Source organism: Camellia sinensis, chromosome 3 (genome assembly GCF_055761805.1).
Source record: "Camellia sinensis isolate YWXY chromosome 3, ASM5576180v1, whole genome shotgun sequence".
Lineage (NCBI taxonomy): Eukaryota > Viridiplantae > Streptophyta > Magnoliopsida > Ericales > Theaceae > Camellia > Camellia sinensis.
The window spans coordinates 137,858,059-137,869,575 of NC_138963.1; the positions used below are offsets into that span (position 1 = coordinate 137,858,059).

The window sequence follows — 11,517 nt, forward strand, 5'->3', positions numbered from 1 at the left end:
CCTTTCTACAATTTTCTCTGGATTTATTTGGTACTCAGAGAAATTTCAATTTTCTCTGGAGAGAATTTCTCTGGAACTGAAATTTCTCTGGATTTCAATTTCCTCTGGAGAGAATTTCTCTGGGATTGAAATTTTTCTGGATCCTGTTAAGGAACCTTAGACATCATGAAAATATTTGATATACTTTATACTATAAAATCATAATATGAGGTACCTTAAAAAAAATACCCCTAAATTTTATTTATAAAAAAAATAAATAAATTTTAAGAATTTTAAAAAATTTTGATTGGAATTGTGATTCCAAAAAAAGAACCAAACATGGCCCAAAACTCCCCAACGTCTCTCTGTCTTTCTCTAACCGAATTGTAATCTTTGGTTTGGGCATTTGCTTCTGTAATGGCGACCCTGCAAAGCGGATTGCTTCCTTCTAATCATCTTCTTCCTGACAATTCATCCTTCAACATCTCCACTACCCACCACAGATTCAACGTTTTCCCTCCAAAATCCAATTTTCATGCCATAACGGCTAAAAATTCTGCTCTGAAACAATCACTAGTGTCCACCCAAACAGACCCACATGCCCAACTACTCGCAACAGCTCAAGGTGTGAAAAAAATTATAAGTAATCTGAGTTTCGAACACAACAATGAGGTTGATTGTCTCTATCTCTTAAACCTGTTCAATACAAAGGGTAGCTGTTTCTACGTCTGGAAGCAAGTTCATGGCCAGTATGTAAAGTTGGGTTTAATGAGATCAAACAATTTGATTGGAAACAAGCTTGTGATACTGTACTCGAAAAGGGTCGAATCATTAGATGATGCGCGTCGATTGTTCGATGAAATTCCCGAGAGAACTGTGCTTGCTTATGCTGCGTTGATAGGGTCTTATTGTCAGTCTGACAGATGGGAAGAGTTGTTTGCAGTGCTTGGATTGATGGTTCACGAAGGAATGCTGCCCGATAAATATCTTGTACCCACAATCCTCAAGGCGTGCTCGGCAGTCAAGTTATTGAGGATTGGTAAAATGGTTCATGGGTATGTAATCAGGAACAAATTGGGGACCGATGTTTTTGTGGGTAACGGGCTCATTGATTTGTATGCAAATTGTGGGGACTTGACATATTCAAGAAATGTTTTTAATACAATGCGGGAGAGAGATGTAGTTTCGTGGACTGCCCTTTTTTCTGCTTACATGGATCGAGGGCATCTAGAAGAGGCAATTGATGTTTTTCATTCAATGCAAGTAAATGGAGTGAAGCCCGATTTGATCTGTTGGAATGCCCTTGTCTCGGGTTTTGCTCGGAATGGAGAGATTGATTCAGCTTTCCAATCTTTGGAAGAGATGCAAGAGAAAGAATTGAAGCCAAAAGTTACTTCTTGGAATGGAGTTATTTCGGGTTGTGTTCAAAATGAGTATTTTGAAGATGCTTTGGATGTGTTTAATAAAATGCTGTTGTTTCATGAGAATCCAAATGCCGTGACAGTAGCAAGCATCTTGCCAGCTTGTGCTGGTATGAAAGATCTAAACTTAGGCAGGGCAATTCATGGATATGCTGTTAAAAGCAATCTTCATCGGAACATTCATGTGGAAGGATCATTAATTGATATGTATTCAAAATGTGGAAGGAACGATTATTCAGAAAAACTTTTTGGTCAGGTAGAGAACAAGAATATTACCTTATTGAATGAGATGATCGCAAATTATGTCAATGAGGGGAAAATGGATTCTGCGTTAGGGCTTCATAGATCAATGAAGAACGATGCTTTAAAGCCCGATGAGATTACATATAACACAATGCTTGCTGGACATGCAAGACATGGGGAGAAGAACGAGGCATATAAGTTACTATGCGAGATGACCCAGACAGGCTTGAAGCCAAATATTGTTTCATTTAATGCTCTAATATCTGGTTTTCAACAATCTGGGCTTACTTATGAAGCTCTGAAGTTGTTTCGGATCATGCAATCACCTTCCACTAATTGCTTTTGTGTCGACGTGCCAAATGTGTTAGTACAACCAAATCCAATCACAATTACTGGTGCTCTTGCAGCTTGTGCCGATCTAAGTTTATTGCGCCAAGGGAAGGAAATCCATGGATATATAATGAAGAATGGTTTCGAGTCTAACATCTTTGTGTCGAGTACATTGGTTGACATGTATGCAAAATGCCATGATATTAGTTCGGCAACTAAGTTATTCTGGAATATAGAGGATAGGAACACAGTTTCTTGGAATTCTTTGATTGGAGGACACATTGCCAATAAGCATCCCGAAAGGGGTCTAAAACTCTTTAATGCAATGTTGACTGAAGGCTACATTCCAAGCTTAATCACCTTTATGATACTTATGCCAGCCTGCAGTGATATGGCAGTTGTGAGTGCGGGGAGAGCATTACACGGCTATATTTTGAAGAGTCAGAATATTGAACTCAACAATACCCTTGCAAGTGCATTGATAGACATGTATGCTAAATGTGGTTCTGTTGTGGATGCTAAATTGGTGTTCGACTCTGTTACTACGAAAGATATTGCTGTGTGTAATGCCATGATTTCTGCTTTTTCAGCTCATGGGATGGTCGATAATGCTGCTGCCTTGTCTGAACAAAGGGAAATCGGGAACTTAGCTTGATAATGTAACCTTTTGTGGCACTTTAGAGTTAATGCTCCTGCCTAACATTAATGTCACATCAGGGATGCGGATACAAAGAGTATGATGAGCTTTAAAAAAATTTGGTACAAAGATAAACTTAAAGACATGTGATAAGATGGCTGAACAGGGTGGAAGTAGTGAATCTTGACAATTTGTTATGAAGTTTGACATAATTTGTAAATCAGGACATCAGTATTGAAGATGATCCCTTTCTTCAGGAAAACTGGACATTCATACAGATAATGGCAAGATATTGACATAACCATATATATAGATCATTTTGTTTGATTGTTTGATTGTGAGATTGTTCTTCTTGATTCGTACAGGCTTAACAGTTTCTGGGTTTTTCATTGTGCCTAGCTTTGAATTAAAGTATACATCATTTCTATCATTAATATTTAACAAGCAAATCACTAACCCTTTTGTGAGGGAATAAAAATCACCAACACTGTCATGTGGCACAATTATGAATTATCCACAGGGGCGACGGACTTGAGGCCTGATGGGGTCTATCCCCCCATCAAGCAAACAAAAGATATTTTCTAAAAAATATATTTGTATTGTTAATATTTAATTTTATATAGTTTGATTCTTTTAAAAAAAATTAAGCAACACATTAAATAAGAAGAAAAAAAAATGTTCAATACAATGCTCATGTCATTGGTATCACCATTTCAATAATATCTTGCCACCTTCTCATGTATATGTAGCAAAGTAGGTTTATTGTTGGTAAGTAATACCACGTGTCAATGGTGACATGACACTAAATTTTCAAAAATAATTATTGAACTTTTTTTTTTTTTTTTGGGTTTTTCGTGTTGCTTTTGTCTTTGGTGATTTTTTCAAAATATTTGAACCATATTTTTTATTTTTTAAATTCACTTAATCTAGATACACTTAAAAATTAAATATTTAAAAAAAAAAATTGCTAAATATTAAAGAATACAAAAAATCAATACATTTTTCATAAATATACACTTAAAAAAATAAAATATTTTTTTAAAAAAAATCATTCAAAACCAAACATAATAAATGTTGTTAAATTTAAAAGTTTTTTGTTTTTAAAATTTGTAAAACTTAAGCTTATCTAGTGGCCCCATCAATAAAAATGTCTTATCAATATAGAAATCCTAAATAACTGAAAATTGTTTGAAAAATGATTTCTGAAGCACTTAAACTACTTGCCAAGCAAACAATCAACTATTATAAATAAACTCACATCCCCAAAAGTTGAGGTATGTAATTTTCTCTGTATAATATTGACTAACTTGGCATCAAAGTCATGTTAATTGAATGCGTGATCGTCATATGACTCTATATGAGTTTGTGCTTGTGCCATCTCTGCCAAGGGTGATTAAGGGGTCACTGCTATGGAGAATTATAGTTCGATGACCAGCTAAGTTAGAGATTGGGAGATGGGAATGTACTGGTTTCTGGTTGCTTCTTGTCTTCATATGACCCATTCCGATTTGATCTTTAAGCAACTCCTGACATGGAGTGAGAGAGGCTATCGTGGGGATTGAGACTATGTGATCTGCCAAGGAAGGGACTGGGGCATGTGATGTCTATTTTCATGGTTGGATCAGCTTTGAATGTGACTGTTGCTGCAGTAACTATCGGCTTTCACTATTCTCCCTAAAACCATGAACTATGGCGACTGCCTGTGCGAGTTTCATGTGACTTTATGGGGATCTTTCATGGGGTATACTTTTTTCCTTCATCATGGCTTTTGTGAGTGGCTATAGATGTCACGACTGTGAGGTGCGAGTTGCTTATTGGACTCCATGTTCTATCCATGGTACAGACTAGGAGTTTGTGGGGGGAGGTTAGCATAGTTGATTGATTTTGGTGGATGCTTTAGCGTGTTTATTTCTGTTTTGTGCGTGTTTCAATTGTTATGTAATCTAGGTGGTTTTCTTTTGTATTCTTGCCCATATATCCCCAAGGTAGGGATTACTTGGGGGAAAAAAGGATATATGGGCAAATTTGGATTTTATTTTTAGTTTCTTGTCGATGCCACCGCAATTGCGGGATTGTTATAGTTAGTTATATGTATTAGTCTCCCCCTCTTTGGGGGGGGCGTTGTTGGATTTGGTGTATTACTTGAGAAATGCCCCTCATAAATGTGTAAATTCTTTATACTTATTTTATGACTTTCCCACTCAAAAAAAAAAAAAAAAAACGCTTGACCTCAAAAGGATGTTTTCTTGTAGATGGCGATCACGTGATGATTTTGATCATTTTTTTCATTGAGTTTCTTCAAGTATGGTATTTTTTTTTTTTTATGTTTGTACAATTAACACCATCTTGGAATTTGATGTACAGTTTTATTATTTAAGGTGAGGCATCCAAATATATAATTTAAGGTGAGGCATCCAAATATATATTTTTATAGTTAAAGGGTAATGTGATATTCCATAAAGTTGAAGAAATATCCATATAATTGACTGTTAATTTTTTATTTTTTTGTATAATATCTTATTAACCAAAAGTGCATAAAAATTACAATTTTCAGCACATTCCACTTCAGAATCTCAAAAAAAAAAAATGAGTGGTTTCTTTTGGTTGAGTAACCAATTTTCAATAAACCTACATTTCATCAGTGCTAGAAAAATTGTTCAAAAACTAATAATAGATAGAAAGAACAAATGACAAATTCTACATGCATTCTTGTTTGGAAACTTTAACACCTGCAGCCTACAGGCATGCTCCAAAATATGTAGCAGCTATGCAACCAAACCACAAATTCTTTAACAAATGAATGTCTTAGACAAACATACATTGATTGCCTCATTGAGCCGACAAATAGTACTTGTGTAACATAAAATTACCCATCAGGACATTTGCCTGCCAAAGAAAAAAGAGTAAACAATAAAAGCTTCACAGGATGCTGAGGGAGTTGCATTTTCTAACTCTAAAAATTGAACTCATAGTGGTGCAACTACCGGTCATCTAATCCAGCAGCTGTTGTGGATTTCTCAGTGGCTACAGTTGGTTTCCTTTTACCAGGGCCAGTAGAAACTTTAACCATTGCTGGTCTTATTAATCGATCCCCAATGATAAATCCGCGACGGAACTCTTGAATTACAATGCCTTCCCTGTACTCTTGTGACTCCTCACGTCCAATGGCCTCGTGCACCTATTTCAGGAAAAGGAAACCAAGCTTAATAGATGACAAAACAAGACATGCATATGAAAAAGGCCCTAGTTACATATCATCAAGTTAATTAAGTAAGAACCATATTGACGTCCACCTCAGTTGTTAAAATCGGACAATTTGCGATTCCAATCGTATGATTCGATTCAATTTGATTCAGTGGGTAATCGATACAAACAGGTTGTATGAATCGCAAATAGCTATGAATCATAGGTGAATCATGAATCAATTTGATTCGCTAAATTCGATGTTTTGCTTTCTTTTTTGATTTTTTATTGTTGGAAAAGGGTTCACACAATCTTTTTAAGATCTTTAGGATTACTATATGCCACCTTTGGACTTTCTCTCTCCCTATTTACTCGCAAATACTCAAATCTTTGCAAAAAAAAAAAAAAGAAAGAACAAAAAAAGAATTGTCTCTCTACAATATTCTAGGCTTACATCTCAGTACTTGCATTTACAAAATGAATTTTTTGAAGACATCAAGCAAGATTTTTGAAAAAAATTAAAGATTTTCATTTTTTAACCTTGTAAAAAGTTGAAACATTGTTGTTGAGTTATTGTTGTTTGAAAATTAAAAGTTCGTCTTTGTTTACTTTCTTTATTAAAAATGGTTGATAAAAAATAGTATCTAAAAGGAAAAAGGTGAACCGTGTTAACTTCTTACCCATACCACATGATCATCATTTAAAAACATTATTTTCATTGATTTAAATCTAAATATTTCATATTTATTAGATATATTTAATATCTAAGTATGTAGATATATTTTTCTATGTAATTTAAAAAATGTGACCAAATCTTTACTATTCACAATTTGATTCGATTCGCAATTCGGTACAATACCATTTCAATTCACGATTCGAATCCTGATTTGACAACTATGCCGTCCACATTAAAGCCACTTCGATGACAATGATTCTTCACACACAAATGAATTTGCTGAGAATGCAAATGAAAGTTGAAACAATCTAGGAATTCACGTAAAGGAAAATGAGAGAAACAGTTAAAGAGTGAGATCAACATCAGTTTGAGATTTTCAACAGATTTCAACAAACCTCTCCCCATGGCTGAGCACAGCGGTCAGCAACTCGCCGAATGGCTGAGAATCTGTCTTGACACAAACATGTGGAAATGGGATCAACTAGCAACATTACTGATCCTAACTGGGTCAGATGTATTCCCCAACTTCCAAACGAGGTTTGCAATCAGTTTTGACATCCCCACACCACAATCCCCAGAATTGTGGACGACATAATTCCTATTAGATTCTTGCACAAAAATATGACAGGTGTCCATCTGAACATTTGTTCTCCATGATAGTATCATTGATTCTCTTAAACCTTCATCTTTTTTCCTCTATTTTTTTTTTTTTTTTTTTTTTTGGGTAGGGTTAAACCTTTATCTTTGCAAACCAAAGATAAGTTTCCAAGCATGAACCAGCAAGCAGCACAAAATTGATTTTAGAGCAATAAAAGCAAAAACTGAGCAAGTCTCAAGAGATGTAACTTACCGAGGGATCAAACGGCTTTCCAACTGTTGGTACAGCAGCCACACGTAAGCTCCTCAAGATTTCCACAAATTGCTTGTATATACCCTGATAACTTGTATCAATCATTTTCTCCTTCTCTGTTTCTGGCATAACTTGTTGCTTTGCTCTTTCAAAACTGTCCACCATGGGCAAAAGGCTCTCAATTACTTCTCCCTGGGCATCACTCCTTATTGTCAGTCTCTCTTTTTCTGATCTTTTCCTAAAGTTATCAAAATCTGCTTGCAGGCGGATATATTTCTCCTTCCCAGAGTTTATCTCTGCTGAAAAAGTTGAAAGTTTCTGGGCCAATTCATTCTTCTCATTTTCCACAATGCTAATCATTGACTCAACCTCAGATATAGTTTTTTCATCTCCATCTAGGATAGCCTCCTTGTAAACATTAATAAGCGTCTTCAAAGTGAACATCCGTCTTGGATCTGCTTCACTATCTGATATTTTTGTATCATGTGGTTGACCCTCATCTTCATTTGTCTGGCAAATTTTGATTACAACATAATTATAAAGGATAAACAATTGAGGAAACAAAACATTATATTCAGATATCAAGTTTCCGTTGTGGGAAATCTTGCTGCATGAAAATGTGAAAATAAGAAACTATTATTAATATTTTGAATTTATATAGAAATAATAGAGAGTCATGGAAAGCAACAGGATTTCTCGATGAAATGTCAAAATTGTCAATATCAGCACAATAAAATCCAAATATCAAGGAAAGCAGTTTTATTTGGAAGAGAACTCCACAACAGCATACCTACTTAATTATAGCTATACAGCATCTAAAGTAGGACCCATCAGCCACTAAGAAGGTGAATATAAAAACTTACATGACCCACGCCACGCAACTACAAACAAGAAAAATATTTGAAAAAGCTACTACCTCTTGCCCACAAAGACTGCCCTCATTGAAAAGTTCAACCTTTTAGGAGCTATAACTAATGCGTTCAAATCTTACCTTCTAACAAGAAAAAATTTCTGACATCAAAGCCCCCACCCAATGTTTGGTCTAATGGATGCATTCATACCCAACACACACACACGCTCATTACCTCATTCTATATCGAAGGAAATTATAAAAAGGTTTTTATAAAAAATCACCTCTTCGATCTTTTACAATGGAAACACATTATGGGACGGTTAGGAAAGGAAATGATGCGAATTTGAAGGTAGAACAAGTTGAAAGAAGGCAAAAGATGAGGTGTAGTGTAAGCTTTGATGCAGAAGATTAGCCGTGTCTCAAGGATCTTGAGATGGAAGTCCAACATGAGGTGAAGATAGGAAACATTAAAATGAAAGTTGAACATAAGTTGAAAATACCACATAGATAAATGATGAGATTAGTAAGAGCGAAGTCAAACACAGATCAACCAAGGAATACTTAATGAAAAGTTTTGAGGCAGCACCCATTACAAAAGATATAATAAAGCTATTGTCGAAGAGCTTGTGAAGAAAAATACCAGGAGGCTACAAGGGCAAGGCAGAGACAATGAAAAGAGAAATGATGGCCTGTGGTTTTGACAAAAGACTATTAGCATACTAGTCAGTAGATATAGCAAATTTCAAAAAAGAAAAAGGAAAGAAAAAGGGCTCATGCATCATATCCATCATAGACTTAGTAAATCAAAGTTAGTCACAATTAATACAACCACAATAAACTACAAAATTTAAATCTATGAGCCAGAAGTAAAAAAACAAGGCAACAAATTTGCAATTGAACCTACAGCAAAAACATTGTTGAAAACTCCAACTTAATAATAACACACCCTCATCACCTAATAAAGGCTAAATGATAATAAAATAGCTCTAGAAGCATTTAATGATATAGGGAACCACACAAGGGAAAATCGTCTTAAAGACAACTTATACTATAAGCACGGACACTTTTAAGAAGGTGGCATGATGTGCGGATACTGGGTGTTGGATACTAACACAACATCAACATGACACTCATCATACACTTCTTGACACTTGTTCGGCACATGTCCAAACATGTCCTATTATATATATATATATATATATTTTTTTTTTTAAATCCCAAACTCAGACACTTCAAACACAAAAGGAACGCGTGTATTTATCGTTTAGACATATGTGAAACACATTACAAATTTGAAAAAATAACTTAAAAATCCAATTATAAAATAATAACATATAAATTTATACATATTTCCTTCCTTTAAACTTCAGAAATATTCGTATAGATGATGTAAAATATATAAAATTATACATTGCGCGTATATCGATTCTTATATTTTTGGAAATTTTTGGATTGGCATGTTCTTGCCGTGTCTGTTTTAGTGTCCATGTCTGTATCCGTGTGCATGCTTCTTATCTCACAACTAATTAATACATAAGCATGGTCTAGACAAATTTTTATTCCCTTTCATTTTCAAAGAAATGGATAAATTTTTTAGTAATCTCCAATTTAAAATCAAATTTACTCTACAAAATGGACTCATCATCTAATAATGAATTTGACAAAAATTGATCCTTGGGGGTTTTTTTTTTTTCCATCAAAATCTTTTTGACACAAGGAATGGGGTGGGACAAGTTGAGATGGAATCATGGAAATTCTTAACATTAATAATTTGAAGAAAAGAAGTAGAGTGCAAAAGCTCAAGTTGTGTCCAATGCATAGTTTCCGTTATTGGTTTGGTGTTGAAGGATCTTTTTTGTGAATCTTGTTTTGCTTTTGTTGATTTTATAGGAGTGTTTCAACAGAACATGCACTGTTTACAAAAATCAATTATTAAAAATTCAAAATGTTGTTGAGTTCAATCGAAAATAAAACAAGGCAATATTAGCTAGGGCACCTCGGACGGGTTCGGTCGGGTTGGGGGTCTGCCCAAGCCCGACCCGAATTGTATTTGGTACTGCCCAAACCCGCTCAAGCCCGACCATGAACCCGAACATTGTTGCCCAAGCCCGGCCCAAGCTTTGTATTTTGAACTCGGGTTGCCCGAATTGCCCGAGTTCAGAAACCTGTAAGTAGATATAAGGGTAGACATAAAAGATCCTAATCTAATGGTAGAAAACTAACCAAAAAAAAATAAAAAATAAAAATTAAGACTAACTCTTTTACTTAATAGAAGACTAACCAAAAATAAATAAATAAATAAAAATTAATACTAACTCTTTTACTTAATTTATATATATTACATAATTTATTAAATTATATATATATTATATATTATATAATTTATATAATATATTAAATTGAATTTGGGTTCGGGTTGCTCGGGTTGGCCATTGGTTCTGCCCAAGCCCGGCCCGAATTGCAATTCGAGCATCAAAAATCTCCCGCCCGAGTTGCACCCCTAATATTAGCACAGTCGAGAGAGAGAGAGTACTTGGAAAGTAGAGGCCTGGACTGTGAGAGAGGATGTAAATGAACGCCTGTAATTGCAGGTGATGAATGGAGATGAATTAAACCCTAAAATGTAAGGGTATGTGGTGAGAAGGTGGGGGTGATGATGAGATACTAGGGTTTTAGAAGGTAAGGCAGAGAGAGAGAGGCGAGGATAATAGTAGAGAGAGAAATTGTTAAAGAGAGAGACAGCCATCGGAGACTAAGAATTCTGACTCTGGTGGTGTTGCGTGCGGTGTTTTAGTCCTTATTTATGTAGTAGGCCAATGTTCTGGAAATCACTTCCATTTCCTTGTGGTCATCATTGCCCCTACCTATTACACTTATTTGGGGCGTTTTTGGAAGACAGTGGAAAGTCAATTTTTTTAACACAAAAAAAAGTTAAGAAATCATTAAAAAAAAATTAAAAATTTAATTTTTTTATTAATTTTTCAAAACTTCACTTAAAAAATTTGCATACTTTTGAGGATAAATTATCCATATGTCTTATTAATTGAATTTAATTCTTATTAAATTTTATTTAAAATAAGTGTTTAATAAAATTATTATTAAAAATAATTTTTTGTAATAATTTTTTGCATATATTACTAAAATTAATAATTATTGATTTTTTTGTCATGATTCTTATAAAGTAAATTAGTGACGCTTTTCTGGAACGAATTTTTTAAATTGTCGCTAAGGCCTCGTTTGGCAAGTGGGTTTTGTAGTCAAAAAATCACTAAAAAAACTAAAAAACTAACAACCCACACCAAAATGTCAAAGATTTCTTTTTTTTTTTACTTTTTGTACATCTTT

The 11,517-nt window shown here is 34.5% G+C and overlaps 2 protein-coding genes across 2 annotated transcripts; one reads left to right on the forward strand and one right to left on the reverse strand.

Annotated features, from left to right (window-relative positions):
• Positions 1-396: 396 nt before the first annotated feature.
• LOC114296468 (pentatricopeptide repeat-containing protein At1g19720) lies at positions 397-2,628 on the forward strand. The gene has a single exon (XM_028240760.2). The coding sequence runs from the start codon at positions 397-399 to the stop codon at positions 2,626-2,628; it is 2,232 nt and encodes a 743-aa protein (XP_028096561.2).
• A 2,739-nt stretch (positions 2,629-5,367) lies between these two features.
• Positions 5,368-11,013, reverse strand: LOC114296469 (uncharacterized). The gene is made up of 3 exons (XM_082920908.1): positions 10,706-11,013; positions 7,320-7,829; positions 5,368-5,788 (listed from the first exon to the last, which is right to left on the reverse strand). Exons 1-3 carry the CDS (start codon positions 10,916-10,918, stop codon positions 5,591-5,593), a joined length of 921 nt encoding a protein of 306 aa, XP_082777034.1. The 5' UTR covers positions 10,919-11,013; the 3' UTR covers positions 5,368-5,590.
• Between the last annotated feature and the right edge of the window lie 504 nt (positions 11,014-11,517).